The sequence below is a fragment of the Bufo gargarizans genome, chromosome 6, assembly GCF_014858855.1.
Source record: "Bufo gargarizans isolate SCDJY-AF-19 chromosome 6, ASM1485885v1, whole genome shotgun sequence".
Lineage (NCBI taxonomy): Eukaryota > Metazoa > Chordata > Amphibia > Anura > Bufonidae > Bufo > Bufo gargarizans.
The window spans coordinates 69,144,166-69,161,107 of NC_058085.1; the positions used below are offsets into that span (position 1 = coordinate 69,144,166).

The window sequence follows — 16,942 nt, forward strand, 5'->3', positions numbered from 1 at the left end:
CGATACTGCGTTTTACGGGTACTTATCCTCAGCTGAATGGGAAAACTGCTGACATTTCTGCTGTATTAGTTGGTGCTACTGCCGGGGTGTACACAATCTGGTTAATTTCTGTGTAGTTTATGGTTGGGCGCGATCACATAACCACATTGACAACATCTGCTGTCCTTCAAACCCTGGCCCTAACTTAGAGGTGTGTCTTGGTTACACAATCTCCTAAAGGCTATGACTGCCTTTGGAGAGAGATTTTTATTGCCTTGGCTGTATTACAGGATAACATCATATTTACAGTTGGTCTTTATGATTTTGCTCCGTTTGTCTTGTGCAGCCTGCATGTATTCTCATACACTGCAGGCTGCTCAGTCCTATTCAGTGTACAATTCTTCCTACAAGCTCACCGACGGCTCGGCAGCCTCTGTCTTTGCTCTATTAAATGAAAATCTATTCTGATGTCTTTACAACTAAATAAAATAAACTTGAATCAAAAGGATATAAACTTTGAGTGTTCAGGAGACTAGACAGAGAGCTTGTCCGAAGGATTTCACACCGAATGGGACTAAGCAAACTGCAATGTAAGAGAATACATACAAGCTGCAATTAAAAAGCCTCTACAAAAGGGGTCCATAGCCTTTAGGCTACCTGCACTTGGTTTTTCCTCACAGACTCGTGCAGTAAAACCGCAGCTTAAGGCTAGGTCTACACAACGACATTTGTCGCGCAACAATTTTTATAATGGCAGTCTATGGTGTCGCACTGCAACATGCGACATGCTGCGACAGCCGCAGAAAATCCATTCGAGATGGATTTTTCTGCGACTGTCGCGTCGCAGTCGCAGCATGTCGCATGCTGCAGTGCGACACCATAGACTGCCATTATAAAAATTGTCGCGCGACATTAGTGCAACAAAATGTTGCGCGACTTTTTGTCACGCAACAAATGTCGTCGTGTAGACCTAGCCTAATACAGTACCAGCAAAGTGTATGAGATTAGACAAATCTCATGCACACTTTTTTTTTTCCCGTGTGGAAATCCGCAGCATGTCATTTGTTTGTGCGGATCTTACCCTTTGCAATGCAGGGGTGAGACCTGTGGAAAATCTGCATCAAATCTGCACCTAAAACTGCAAGTAACATGTGGATTTTGGTGCGGAAACGCATAGAAATTTGCACTAAATTTCTGTTTTGAAATCTGCACTCATGTGCAGTTATCATTAATCCCTTTCTGACATCCGCCGTACATGTAAAGATGTTGCCCACCCCAGAGTGAGAGCCATAGTCACCAGATGCCTGCTGTTTCATATAGAAGGCACCTGTGGCTAATGTTCACAATCGGTGGTAATGCCAACCGTGGACATTTAACCACTCAGATGCCGTGGTCAAATGTGACCACAGCATCTTAGTGGGCAAAAAACCGGAAGAGTGCGCTTCTGGTTCAGGTGTACTTTCCCCCAGCAGAGATCTAATAATGAGCCGGAGCCTGTACTAGGCTTTCAGGCTCATTATTAGTATATCCCAGTTCAGGCCACTAGGTGGCAGCACTGAGCCGTGATATAGCGATTTCTATTCAGAATAATGAAGCAATTTCCATTATTCTGTATAAATTGTAATCTGATAATTGCAAGTTGCGGTCCACTTGGGGACCTAACAGAAAGTAAAAAAAAAAGTTTTGAAGAATAAAATCAAAATAAACAATTCAAAACAATAACATCATGGGCATCGCCGTGTGCGAAAAAGCCTGTACTATACAAATATAATGGGGAAGAAAAAAATTGCTGATTCGCAGTTTTTTCATCACTTTATCTCCCCAAAAAAATTGAATAAAAAAAGTGATCAAAAAGTCATACACATCCCCAAAATGGTGTTGCCAAAAACTACAGATGGTCCCGCATAAAATGAGCCCCCACACATTGCCGTAGACATAACTATAAAAAAAAGTTTCATCAGATCAGAACATGGCAATGAAAAGAAAAACGTTTTTTTTTTCAGTATTAAAACGCAAGAAAAACTATACATATATGGTATCGCCGGATTCGTACTGACCTAGAGAATGAAGAGCACAAGTCAGTTTTACCCCATAGTGAACGATGTTCCACCTCATTTAGAATTTTTATTCCCTTTTTCCTCTTCCCACTACATCCTATGTAATAGGGAAAGCTCTGGGAAAGCAGAGAGCGAAAAACAAAAATGCAAAAACGGAAAATCGCTATGTCAGGAAAGGCTTCTGCAATGTCACAAGATTTATTTCCATCCAGTGTTGCATTAATTTTTCACCAAGATCTTGCATTGATGATGGTAGAGTCTGACTGCTGCGCAAAGCCTTCTCCAGCACATCCCAAAGATTCTCAATGGGGTTAAGGTCTGGACTCTGGACTGTGTGAAAATGATGTCTCATGCTCCCTGAACCACTCTTTCACAATTTGAGCCTGATGAATCCTGGCATTGTCATCTTGGAACATGCCCGTGCCATCAGGGAAGAACAAATCCATTGATGGAATAACCTGGTCATTCAGTATGTTCAGGTAGTCAGCTGACCTCATTCTTGGAGCACATACTGTTGCTGAACCTAGACCTGACCAACTGCAGCAACCCCAGATCATAGCACTGCCCCCACAGGCTTGTACAGTAGGCACTAGGCTTGATGGGTGCCTCACTTCATCTGCCTCTCTTCTTACCCTGATGCGCCCATCTCTCTGGAACAGGGTAAATCTGGACACATCAGACCACATGACCTTCTTCCATTGCTCCAGAGGCCAATCTTTATTCTCCCTAGCAAATTGAAGCCTTTTTTTCTGGTTTGCCTCACTGATTAGTGGTTTTCTTACTGCTACACAGCTGTTTAGTCCCAATCCCTTGAGTTCCCTTTGCATTATGCGTGTGGAAATGCTCTTACTTTTACTATTAAACATAGCCCTGAGTTCTACTGTTTTTCTTCAATTTGATTTCACCAAACGTTTAAGTGATCGCCGATCACGATCATTCTGGATTTTTTTTTTCCCCGCCACATTTCTTTCTCAAATACGATGGGTCCCCACTATCCTTCTAGTTTTTAATAATGAGTTGGACAGTTCTTAACCCAATTTTAGTAGTCTCTGCAATCTCCTTAGGGCTCTTTCACATCTGCGTTCTTTTCTTCCGACATAGAGTTCCGTCGTCGGGGCTCTATGCCGGAAGAATACTGATCAGGATTATCCTAATGCATTCTGAATGGACAGTCCGTCCTTCTCAGGATGTCTTCCGTTCTGGAACGGAACGTTTTTTGGCCGCAGCAAATAGCGCAGCATGCTGCGCTTTTTGCTCCGGCCAAAAATCCGGAACATTTGCCGCAAGGCCGGATCCGGAATGAATGCCCATTGAAAGGCATTGATCCGGATCCGGCCTTAAGCTAAACGTCGTTTCGGCGCATTGCCGGATGCGACATTTAGCTTTTTCTCAATGGTTACCATGGCTGCCGGGACGCTAAAGTCCTGGCAGCCATGGTAAAGTGTAGTGAGGAGCGGGGGAGCAGCATACTTACCATCCGTGCGGCTCCCGGGGCGCCCCAAGCGCATGGATGACGTGATCGCATGGATCACATGATCCATGTGCATGGGGCGCTCTGACGTCATTCTGGAGCCCCCCGGGAGCCGCGCGGACTGTAAGTATACTGCTCCCCCGCTCCTACTATGGCAACCAGGACTTTAATAGCGTCCTGGCTGCCATAGTAACACTGAAAGCATTTTGAAGACGGATCAGTCTTCAAATGCTTTCAGTACACTTGCGTTTTTCCGGATCCGGCGTGTAATTCCGGCAAGTGGCGTACACGCCGGATCCGGACAACGCAAGTGTGAAAGAGGCCTAAGATGTTTTCTCTGCTTGATGCATGCCAATGCTTTGACCCTTCTCAAACAGAATAACCTCTTTTCCAGGACCACGAGATGTGTCTTTCGACATGGTTGTTCAAGAAATGAGAATCAACTCATTGCACTAGTTGGGGGATAAATAACTTGTTGCCAGCTAAACGATAATTGCCCATGCAGTAATTATCCAATAGGATGCTCATAACTATTTGCTTAGTTAAATCAAGGTGGCGACTTTTTTTTTTGGACAGCCAGTGTATATTATAACCGGCCACAACCACCCTGCATTTAAAGGAATTGTATGGGATTTCTATACAAGGGGGTGCAGTGTGGTCCTGCAGTCATAGCGTGGTTGCTAAAGATAGCTTTGCCAACAGATTTGGCTAAAAAATGCCTAGCCCCACTAATTGAGGTGCCCATTTCAGCCATATATCACATAATTATGATGTGGCTGAACTGATATTCACATACTGGGAGAAACATGGCTGCTCACTATGATAATTATAGCCAAATGGATTTAAAGGGGTATTCCAATCTTCACTTTTCATACTTACCTTCGTTGAGCGCGACGTTCACTTCCTGGATTCGGCTGGGCTCGAATGACGTCTTCTCCCGGCCGAGCTGCACTTGTGCAGAAGACTGAAGATTTTCTCCCGGCCGGGCAATATGCTGAACGCGCATGTGCCATGGTGACTTATTCCTGGCCTGTATAGTACAGAGCCGGCGTGCGCGGCTCTGTACTATACTGGCCAGGAAGACGTCATCATGGCACATGCACGGCGGCATGTGCGTTCAGGACATGGCCCGGCCGGGAGAAAATCTTCACTCTTCTGCGCTAGCGTGGCCAGGCGGGATTCGGCAGGAGAGGTGGCCGTAACTAGGGATCGACCGATATAGATTTTTTTTTTTTTTAGGGCAGATACCGATAACTTGTGAACTTTCAGGCCGATAATTTATACCGATATTATGAATGAGACAGTTATCTTCATTGGTGGCGCAATGGCCACAGCCCCTCCCCTCTTTTTGTCCAGTCCTTCCATTGGTGGCAGCACGGGGGGGAGGGAGACACTGCAGAGAGCGCTGTCAGCAGCACGATCTGTGTTCCCCATACGTTATTGGAATATCGGCAAAATAGATGCCGATAACGTTCAAAAATCCTCAATATTGGCCGATAATATCGGTAAAACCGATAATCAGTCGATCCCTAGTCGTAACCATTGGAGACGACAGACAATGATCAGGTAAGAGGGGACTTATTTTCTCAAAAAGGGTGGGAATTGGGTAAATAAATGTATTTACAAAAATGACCACTGTCAAATCATTAACAGATTTATTTTTATTTTTTGTAACCAGTGGGTGAAACTTGAAAAGTTAGAATATCATGCAAAGTTCATTTATTTCAGTAATGCAACGTAAAAGGTGAAACTAACATATGAGATAGACTCATTACATGCAAAGTGAGATATTTCAAGCCTTTATTTGTTATAATTTGGATGATTATGGCTTACAGCTTATAAAAACCCAAAGTCACAATCTCAGGTCCCCTTTGCTCAGGGGGTATGGATTAATTAGTTGACTAGAGGGTGACACTTTGAGCCTAGAATATTGAACCTTTTTTTTTTTTTACAAAATTCTAATGTTAAAGGAATCTGTCCCCTGCTTTTAGCATTTTAAGCTGTCACCATTGCCATGTTCACTAAAAGTATCTTATTTCCTGCAGTTTTCTTTTTTACTTTATTTAATTTTGGCATTTTGATTTAAAAAAAAAAAAAAAAAAAAAGGCGTTTTCTGATATGCTAATGAAGCTCCAAGGTGCCCAGAGGGGCATTTTTTTCCTCTGGTGCCCAGTGAACTCCCCCTGCAGTGCCCAGCCCGCCTTAATTTGAATCCCAAGAACGCCTCCTGATCCTTAAATAACCTCCCACAGCCCCGGCAAACAGTTCCGCCCCTCCCCACGTCATCTTCTACCTTCTAGAAATGCCCCGTCCTTCTTCCTGTCGGCGGCCAGAAATCTCGCGCAGGCACAGTACCGCCTGTGACCTGCGCAATCATCAACCTCCTCAGGACAACAGCGCTCAGATTACGTCACTGGGCTCAGCGCATGCCCAGTGAGACTTTTGAGGCTGTTGCCCTGAGAAGGTTGATGATCGCACAGGCAGTACTGCGCCTGCGCGAGATTTCTGGCCGCCGACAGGAAGGAGGACGGGGCATTTCTAGAAGGTAGACTATGACGTGGGGAGGGGGCGGAACAGTTTGCCGGGGCTGTGGGAGGTTATTTCAGGATCAGGAGGCGTTCTTGGGATTCAAATTAAGGCGGGCTGGGCACTGCAGGGGGGCGTCACTGGGCACCGGAGAGGGAAAAACGCCCCCTCTGGGCACCTTAGAGCTTCATTAGCATATCAGAAAAAGGGCTTTTTTAAAAAAAAAAATCAAAATGACAAAATGAAATAAAGTAAGAAGACGACTGCAGGAAATAAGGTACTTTAGTGAACATAGCGATGGTGACAGCTTAAAATGGCAAAAGCAGGTGACAGATTCCCTTTAAGTTGCATTACTGAAACAAATAAACTTTTGCACGATATTCTAATTTTCAAAGTTTCACCTGTATGTGGGGAGGGCTCCGATTCACAGTGCTGACGTCGGTAACTACTGGTACCGCTAGAGAGCATCGCATGACCTCATTTACAAAAAATGCAAGAAATAATCCCAGCAAACGTGTTGCTTTTTCAATCTGCGATATTCTTTTATTCCATGTTTAAGAGAATATATATATATATATATATATATATATATACACATACATACATACACACACACACCCAGAGTATACTGTATATATAGCTTATACATGGAATAAAAGAATATCATGGATTGAAAAATAAACACGTTTGCTGGGATTATTTCTTGAATTGTTTGATGGGGATTGCCCCTTCCTGCGCAACGTTTTTGGAGGATCGTGTGCTGTCCGATTGGTGCTTCGACTCATTTATAAAAAATGCACATCTCTATAGATGATGCTCCTTCTGACGCCATTTAAGGTGTTTGCTGGACATACCTGCTCCACTGGTGCCTGGTAGTTCTAAAAGGTAACATAATATACAATTAGTAAAAGTAATCTTTCCCTAATTTAAATACATTTAGCTATACTTATGTAAAAACGCCTTACATTAAAACGTAAATGTCTTGTGTTATATCCTACATCCTGGAAAAGAGATATCTGGGGAACCCTTTAGGCACACGACCGTATATATATTTTCTCTGCAGATTGGATGCAGACCCATTCATTACAATGGCACCACATAAAATGCTGACAGCACACAGTGTGCGGTCCACATCTGTATGTTCGGGGGGGGGGAACTGTTGTGTGCAGGAGGCCTTTAGCAGTGTGTGTGGTCTGCAGTATCTTCAGAGATGATCCAGTGCATTGGGTGGCACGACCTCTAGTAATGTCACCTCGCAGTGCTGGGTTTCCAATTTCTAATGCGACCAAGGACAACATCTGCATGGAGTCTGTATACTCTCCCCATGTTTGTGTGGGTTTTTTCCCAAACTGCAAGAACATACTGACTGATAGATATGGTGACAACTGCTGTGGAATATGTTGGTGAAATAATAAAGAATGAAAATAAGAATGTAGTGGTTTAGCTCCACTGAATGGAGTTAAATCGTGAGCGGACTACAGCCACCTCTTCCTGCAGGGTCTGTCCGGACAACACGCCAAAAAGGGACGCCCCTTCTTGGTGTGGTTGCAGCTTTAAGCTGCAGGTTGTCAACTTAAAGGGGTATTCCGGTAGGCACAAGTTATCCCCTATCCACAGGGGATAACAGATCAGTGGGGGTCCTACCGCTGGGACCCCCACTGATCACGAGAACGAGGCCCCATATCTCCTGCAGGCCCCTTGCTGCTCCCCTAAAATGACCGGAGTGGCCAGTCACACATGCGTGCGGCCACTCTATTCATTCCTATGGGAGTTCTGGAGATGGGAGTACAGAGCTCACCTATCTCTGGAACTCCCATAGAAATTTATGGAGCGGCCGCTCTGGTCATTTTAGGGGAGCAGCAAGGGGCCTTCAGAGGGTAAGGGGCCCCTGTTCTCATGGTCAGTGGCTGTCCCAGTGGTAGGAGCACCAGTGATTTGATAGTTATCCCCTATCCACACAAATTGTACCTACTAGAATACTCATTCAACTATAACAAACAACTACAACCGAACAAAAAACCCCAAAACAAACAAAACTGCAGTTTATTAAATTTTTAAGAAGCTTCAACATTTTTTTTGATAGCATCTTTTGGTGCAATTCATTAACAAACACATTCTAGGAGAGAGGAAAAAATAAAAATAAAAAATAAAATAAAACATTAATAAGCCACAAACATCCTCTTGTCCTTAAATTTCAGTTACAGACACCAACATAAAAAAAAAAAAAAATACACAAAACGCTTTCTTCTTTTTTTTCATCTTAAATTCAGTAACATGAGACTTGTGTGTCCTTCAATACTATATATTCCTTTATATATATTTATAGATTTTTATTTTTTTTCACATGGAAGAAATGTTCAAATGCCTTGTGTTTCTGGTACACAGAACTGTCCCCTGGTCAGTAAGCTGGGTTTTAACGGACACGCAGGGGGCGTCTGATGTGGAGCGTGTCGGTGGTGCTCTTCTGGCGAGAGAACCGCTGTGTAGTGGCATTTTCGCATTCAATTTTTATTTTTTTTAATCGCTCCTCACAACAGATGACAAAAAGTGCTCTTGAACCTCTTTTCTGTCAGGAAGGGGCACATTACAATACATTACTAGTGCACTGCATTGTTGGTTGCACTGGCAGAAAAGTGGTTAGCAGTTTACACCCCCCCCCCCCCCCCAAAAAAATAAAAAAAATAAAAAAAATATTACTTTTTGTCCAGAATTCCTGCAGACAAATACAGAGGAAAGAGGAACGGCAGATGGATGCGTCACACGTAGGAACAGTTAACATTTTCTTGTACACAATCAATAGCGTCATGCACTTTCCCGCTGTGTGCCCGCATCGGACAACCTGCCTTGCTAGTACAGTAGAACTTGTGTATTACCAAATAACCCTTTTGCAGCTAGAGAGATAAAGGGCAGTAAAACTTATTTTTTTTTTAGTTTTTTTTTTTTTACTTAAAATCTTTGGGACAATATTGCATCCAACAGAAATTAGTGAAACAAACCTTCTTTACGGAAAGAAGTCGTGTCAGACACTCCGCTCACTTTGTAAACCTTTAACCTTCTCGCCTTATACGTTAAAACAATATATCATAACAAGCACAAGTAAGCGCTGGAGAGATCAGCAACGTAATGCACATAGAGTATAAAAAAAATAAAAAATAACCTCGAAAAACCAATGGAGTGCCACAATTTTAAGGATTGTCCCAGTGCCTGTAACAGACAAATTCTAATTGTGTAAGAAGATGAGAGAGGAGAAGAACTCCCCCTCCCGTGTCACAGTCTGTCCCTCCGCCCGTCTAGGGGCAGTGTATGGCAGACAGAGGTAGCATTATGAAGTAACACATACAATATTAACTGATGAAGAAACCCCCACCCCCTCACACATAAAACGGGGCTACAATACACAGGTTGTACTGTCTGAAGTCATTGTCCCCATCTGCTTTGCCAGAAGGGGGAGAAAGGGACGTTCAATATTTGCACAGGACAAATTAGTTTTAGATTAAAAATCTAGTAAACTAAAGAAAACAAAGAAACAAAACAAAATGGTAGCTCTGTCTCAAACTTGGCTTGTGCATAGATCAGGATCCTATAAACTGCTCCAGTACCGCAAGGGATGGCGGCCCTGTTGAAACGGCCCACAAGGCAGAACAATTCATGGGCCGTTAGAGATGGCACCAGCCATAGCAGAGATCCAAACCATACATTTCCACTTAAAGCCAAATCGCTCAAAGTCCATCTTGCCCATTTAGTGACACCAAAATGGACCATCCCCGAGAGAAATTGAAACGGGAAAGGTTCGGCCTCCTTTGCGTTACAGGCTGTGTTTGCAATAAAAGGTATTTCCATCAGCTCCTCGGAAAAGTATCTTATTCTTATTTTTTTTGTCTTTCTTCTAACTTAGAGACAAGAAAATCAGTTTTTGATTCAACATAAAGCAATATTTTTTTTTCAAACATATAAAGCACTCTTGAAACATTTCGAGTCCATTATTTGGTAATTAGGTAACTGCTACAAACAGGGATTGTTTGCCTTCCTCTTGTACGTGTTCCGTTCTTTCCCCCTTCCATTTTCAGTGCTTGAAGCCGGGTAATCTAGTTTTCATTTCATTTTTTTTTTCATTTTCTTTTCATTTTTTTTTTTAAATACCTTTTTTTCCTCCTTTTTCTTAAAAATACAATGAAATGTTTTTGTTTTTTTTGTCTTTTTTTTGTGGTGTTCTACTCCTCTGGAAATGTCACATTTTCCTGAGAAAGATATCCACGATGTGCAAGATAGTGATTTAAAAAAAAAAAAAGGTTTTGTTTTGTTTTTTGACTTTCGTTCACGTCAGGAAAACAAAAAAACGGACAAAAAATGTAAAATATAAAAAAGGGGGGAAAAAATAAAATGCTGCACAGCGATGGCTAAAGTTATTTTGTTTTTCTTTAATAAAACACTGGTACTTTCCCCGAGATGTAAAGGAATAGCTATTTGAAAATAGAGATTTTAAATTCAATGGAAGTAATTTTTTTTCCTGTTTTTTTATTTTACTTTTTTTTTGCTTTTTTTTTTTTAAAGTCTTACTATTTTTTTTTTTTGGAGAGAAAAAAAAAAAAAAAATGAAAAAGCAGGAAACACAGTAACATAAAACAAAAAGAGTTTTGTAAACAGGTTAGAGCCAGGAGAGGCTTCTGCATTTAGACGCAGTTCAAAACCTGCATTCTGCAGTGTTCCTTTTGGGGATCTGCTCGTGGCGGCTGCTCCAGTTTACAAGTCCAAGAGCCAAAGCAAATGTCCCCCTCCCCCAAGTAGATACAAGTGTCCATAAATATGCATTACCCCCCTCAAAGAAGAATCATTGGAAAGGTAGACAACTGTTTGTGAGTTTTTCTTCAGAGATAAGCACGCTGCAATTTTTTTTTTCTTCTTCGAAAAATAAGTCCTTGAGTAAACATAGATACGTGTTAACTCTGTCCCTCTTTCCACGCTCTTCGAATATATCTATATGTGTATATGTATTCACAAACAGATATATCATTATACATATATGTTTTCCGCAAAGGTCTGGATGCGGCCTTGAAAATTTCAGTGCAAAGGTGAAGATAAAAGTATATAAGTACAAGATAAATCTATTTCAAAACTGACCTAAAGCATAAAGCAATAATAAACTCAATATAACACACAAATAAAAAAATAAAAATAAAATTTCCCCCCTGAACTGCTCCTAGATTTGTTGTGCACAGAACTGTGGGTGGTAATAGCAAACAGTTATATAGGGGGAGAAAATAAAATAAAAGGGATGGATTTCCGAAAGGAACCTGTCCACACATTTATACTGTATGTCACTTTTTGGAAATCATGCGACGTGTCCCTTTGAAAGTGCATAGACACTTACACAAACTGTATCGCTGAGGCCCAAAACCCTGACAGAAGCCAACATGGAGATCTGCTAAATTCAAGTATATCTAATGACTGATATGAAGCTTTAGTTTTGAAGTTTTCGAGGGGGCTGAACGAAAAATAAAACAGGAGCAAAGGCTCTGGACAAGGGGTATGTGCATAGGCAGATCCAAAAGGGGGGGGGGATGTCAAACTAGAGCCTTCATTCCTTGGTTTCCGTACCAATATTGACTTCATACAGAATGACAAGAATATGCAGATCTTGCTTCTGCCCCTTTGACTGAAGGGCCCCATCTGATGTGCATAAAAAGGACCAAGGCTTGTTTCAAAATAGGCTTTTATGATCCCACCCTACTACTCAGCCCCTGCCCTAAAAACAACCCTCTCCAGCCCTGTCATATGAAAAGTGCCCTTACTTTTGAGTCCCAGCAAAAGCAGCGTTGATCATTTTCTTTTTTTTTTTTTAATCTTCTTTGAACACTTTAAAAACTTAAGAAAATTGCTTGACCACTTGTACTAAGAGACAGACCCTTCCCCTTCCTCCTGAACCCTCCCCTTCCCCTCCTATGCCCCCATACTGTTTCTCTGAACAGTTCACAAGGGTGCGGTGGGGAGGATGAGAAGATACTGCATGGAGAGAAGACGTGGGTCTGAAGAAGAAGTCTTCACAAAGCCTGGACTGGAAAGGACTGGATATTATTGGTTTTGAAGTTTTCAGTTCGTGCTGATGATTTAGAAATTCATAGCATCTAAGTGCAACGTTTCTTCAGATGGATTCCCCGCTCAGCAAGTCTCCTGGGAGCAGAGTGTTGAGAGGTGTCGGGCTGCGAATGATCCTCGCGTCGTCTGACCCTGGAGGGCCCCACAAACTGCTGGAGTACTGGGGGACACTGCCCCAAAGAAGATCATTGTTTCCCTTGCTGCTTAAACAAGGAGGGTTCCAGTGGGGGGTGTCATTGCGCACCATGTTGTGAGAGCCCCCGCCTCCGCCCAGTCGAGCCTGACTATTCCCAGTGTTAGATTGCCAGCTGGAAGTGGGGGGCAAACATTGCCCTTGTGCCAAGAAACGATTCACCTCTTCTTCACCAGCAAACTCTGCCAGAATAGTAGTGTTACTCAAGACGCACCTGCACAGAAGAAAATCAGGTTCAGTCATGTCGGTTGATTGCACAAGGTTTTCTCTACTGATCAACAATGGTAAATTCTCACTAGATCAAAATATTCATTAACCCTGAAGTTCAATGATACACATGTTCACATAGTCATCTTTATAGGAGTTGTCTGGCATTAAAAACGAGCATAAATTACCTTTCTTCCCAATTCCTGTTTGTTTTATTACCGCATCCCCAGTCGTAACCAGTGGCTGTGTTGTTCGCAGCGCGTTCATGATGTCATACAATGGCTATCTTCACCCACCCGTCCATTCAGTATTGCACACTCCAGTCCTTCCAGGTTCTCTGGAATAGTCCTGCGCAGACTAGGTGTAATCCAGCTCTTTTTTCTCCTACCCCATATTGCATCATCACTCGTACTGCGCAGGCGCTGCAGGAAGTGTCCTGCACATGCCCAATCTACTACTGCTCCGTTTGTTTATTTGCAGTCTTCAGTCATATATTTGACTGCGCAGACTTCCTATGAAGCATTCGGCACCTGCACAGTCCAAGTGAGGATGCAAGATGGGACAGTAGACAGCGGACCTTGACTCTTCCAGAGAGTCTGCGCAGTAAAATGAAGGGCCGGAGCGTGCAATGCTGAATGGAAGGGGGGGGGGGGTTAAAGGGGTATTCCCATGGCGCCTTTTCATACTTACCTGCTGCCAGCGCGCCGTTCACTTCCTGGATTCTGGCTGGGAGTGGGCTTCATCTTGATTGACGTCTTCTCCCGGCCGGGCCGCGCCCTGGACTGAATGCGCAAGCTGCTGCGCATGCGCCATGGTGACTTACCCCTGGCCAGTATAGTACAGAGCTGGCGTGCACGTTCGCGGCTCTGTACTATTCTGGCCAGGAAGAAGTCACGTGCGCGTTCAGGACATCGAGCGGCTCGGCCGGGAGAAAAGGAGTCTTCTGCGCAAGTGCGGCCACAGGGATTCTGGAGAAGAGCGGTGGCCGTAACCAGGGGAGACCGAATGACAACAAAGAGGAAGTGGGGATGGATTTTTTAATCAAATATATTTACAAAAATGATCACTGTCAAATGATTAACAGATTTAACAGTGATCATTATGACGGGAATACCTCTTTAAAGGTAGCCATCCACAGCGAACAGCGCCTTCACTGTTTAAGTGACAAAACAAGAAAAAAAAGAAAAAGCAGCAGCAAAATAGGAATTGGGAAGAAAGGTAATTTCTGCAATGAAAACATTAAATAACAAAGGAAGGAAACATAAAATTATATAAAAGTTGCCAACCCCTTTTTTGCATTTTTTGTGTGGATGAGATGTATTATGCATGCTAAGCATAGTCAGCCCACCAAGCGTGCAGATTTTATTATCGGTGCTTAGCAGCTCGAGGCAGCCAGGATACATGTAGTACAACACAGATCGCCAGCACTGGGATGTTTTTTTACTGTCTGTATGTACTGTATGAAATAATTAAGAATTGAATTATTTGGCATTTTTATTCTGCAACTTGCATGTATGATGATGTATTGCAAGCTGCAATACTCTATTCAGTCTAAACCCCGACATTTATTAGAAGAGAGGAGGGGTTGGACCCGTCTCAAATCACAGATTTAAAGAGGACCTGTCACCACAAAATGCAGTGCAATCTGCAGGCACCATGTTGTAAAGCAGGAGGAGCTGAGCAGATTTATAATTATATATATATACACACATACATACATACATATACACACACACATACATAAATATATACATATACACACACACACACACTGTATTTTTGTAGGAAAAGATTCTGTTAAACTTTATACTACTATTAATACCAGGGCTGTGGAGTCGGTAGATAAATGCTCCGACTCCGACTCCTCAGTTTTTTGTACTTCCGACTCCGACTCCCCGACTCCGACTCCTCTGTATTTAATATGCAAATGTATTTTATACATTCCTTGAAGGAAAGAAAGAAGTTCTTCTAAGCTCTTCTAGCACAGAGAGGTAGTTGGGCAGAAGCTGCTACCTTCTCCTTTGTGGGCTGATCTTCTGCTGAAGATAGGGCAGTGGGAGGATCCAGGAAGGGACATTTATTTTAAAACATGATTTCCCTAGAAGAATCCCATAGTCATGTTTAAAGTTTAAGATAACATTCTGAGTTTACACGTTTTATAGCCTTAGGCCCCATGCACACGGCCGTGTTTCACGGCCGTGTGCGGGCCGTGGAACCGCGGCCTGGATCCCTCCTGAGAGCAGGAGCGCACGGCGTCACTGGTTGCTATGACGCCGTGCGCTCCCTGCTGCCGGCACAGTACAGTAATACACTGGTATAGATCATACCAGTGTATTACTGTACTGTGCCGGCAGCAGGGAGCGCACGGCGTCATAGCAACCAGTGACGCCGTGCGCTCCTGCTCTCAGGAGGGATCCAGGCCGCGGTTCCACGGCCGCACACGGCCGTGAAACACGGCCGTGTGCATGGGGCCTTAGCTGAATGACAGCAGTTTTTCCAATGGTTTACAGCTTCAGTCTTGAACTATTGACCCTCCATTCCCTTCACTTATACAAGTGTCTCTAGTCCTGCAAAACACATATTTACTTAATCCCTTATCAGTGAGAGGCTAGGTAAACCATGGGCATTGTGTTCCCTGTAACATCAGAACACAACACAATGGAAAGTATATGTATTGCCACTCCAAATTGTGCATTGCGTGCCATATAGTGAAGCATATGAAAAGCATGCTTCTTCACATCACTGAACGCGTTTGTTTTGCGGTTACGTGAGGCACTGCATGCATTGGCCTTTATTCTTACAGTAGAGAAGTCATTAATTATAACTGTTTATGAATTCGGACATTTAAACTTGCTTTTTTTTTTTTTTTTATTCCAATTTAAATTTTGTAGGAGTCGGAGTCGGAGTCGGTTCATTTTTTGCCGACTCCGACTCCGACTCCAGGTACCCAAAATTGACTCCGACTCCGACTCCTCGACTCCGACTCAGACTCCACAGCCCTGATTAATACTACTGTATGTAATGTAGGCTATTTTCAACTTAAAGGGGTTGTACTACTAATATAAATGTATCCCATCCAACAGATAATCGCTGCTATATCACTTTCCCCAAATGCCTTATTCCGGTTATTAGCTTACCATTGCTCCCTGTGGCAGATCAGTTTTGATTTTCATTGCTGTTGGTTACGTCCTGCATTGGAGCCTCACAATGTAGGACGTAAGTAGTCGCAGTGGTAAGAACAAGGGGTGTGGTTAGTCACATGATCTCCTGATGTCAGAACACATCTCACTGCTCTAAAGCATGATGGGACAGCAGACACCTGACAAACCAGGAAGTAGGACTGAAGCATGGGGGCTAAGAGAAAACTGAAAATGAGGTAAATAAAAAAATAAAATAGAAATAAAAATCCAAGGAGGATAGAGAGCTAAAGTAATTACTGATGAGAATACACTTCAAAGCAAAAAGTAGTTTAGGGCACAAACCCTTTAAGACCACCCCCCTTATCAGCCCTCAATACACGGGAAGGTGTTATAAGGGATTCAATTTGATAGCATTCTCTGAATAAGTGTGTATACATAGTTGTCAGTCAATGATAACACCTCCCCTGTGCACCGAGAGCTCTTCATGAGGGTGGTCTTAAAGAACCTTTCACCGGTTCTGAGATTACAATATTAATACCTGCCAATGTAGGGCATGTCTAGATGTTATATCCTTTTTTTTTTTTTTTAGATCCGCTGCTCCATTGCGCCCCCTGTTCTGTTTTGGCACCCTGTATGCTAATCAATAGCATCAGTCCAGGGATGAGGAGACTAGCGTGTTTCTAAGTGGGCGTCTCCTTCTCCCTGGCTGTGAACGGTCCAATCACAGTGGACCACATTGAGGGGAAAAAAAAAAAAAATACTCCTTTTCCCTGGCTCGCAGCCAGGGAGGAGGAAACGTAGCGGTCTCATCCTCCCTTTACCCATGCTATTGATTAGCATACAGTGCACCAAAAGAGACAGGGGGCACAGGGCTGCAATGGAGCAGCAGATCTGAAAAAAGAAATAAATAGCGATATGACATCTCTTAAACATGCCCTACAGTGCCAGGATAAATATTGTAATCTCAGAGATATAAATGTATAATTTACAAGCTTTTCAGAATTTTTTCCAACAAAAATATATACCAATCTGCTCAGCTTCTCCTGCTCTGTAATGTGGTTCTGCTTTGCAGATTGCACTGCATTTTGTGCTGACAGGTGATAAGCTTTAAAGGGAACCTGTCACCTCCAAAAACCATCCCAAGCCGCCAGCAGTACCTGACAGTAGTCAGCAGCATGTTTCTGACGATAATTTCCTTCCTGAAGGCCGATGCGGCTAAAGCTCAGAAAACTTTGTTTTATTCCCTGCCGGCGCGCTTCTCTAGTCATGCTTGAAG

General features: G+C 43.1%; 1 protein-coding gene across 6 annotated transcripts in view; it reads right to left on the minus strand.

Annotated features, from left to right (window-relative positions):
- Nucleotides 1-8,060: 8,060 nt before the first annotated feature.
- Nucleotides 8,061-16,942, minus strand: part of TNRC6C (trinucleotide repeat containing adaptor 6C) — an 87,285-nt gene continuing 78,403 nt past the window's right edge. For all 6 annotated transcript variants that reach the window (XM_044298774.1, XM_044298773.1, XM_044298775.1 and 3 more), the window contains one exon: nt 8,061-12,533. In XM_044298774.1, coding sequence (XP_044154709.1) covers nt 12,173-12,533 — 361 coding nt within the window. In that variant the 3' untranslated portion in view covers nt 8,061-12,172. The remainder of the gene's footprint in view (nt 12,534-16,942) is intronic.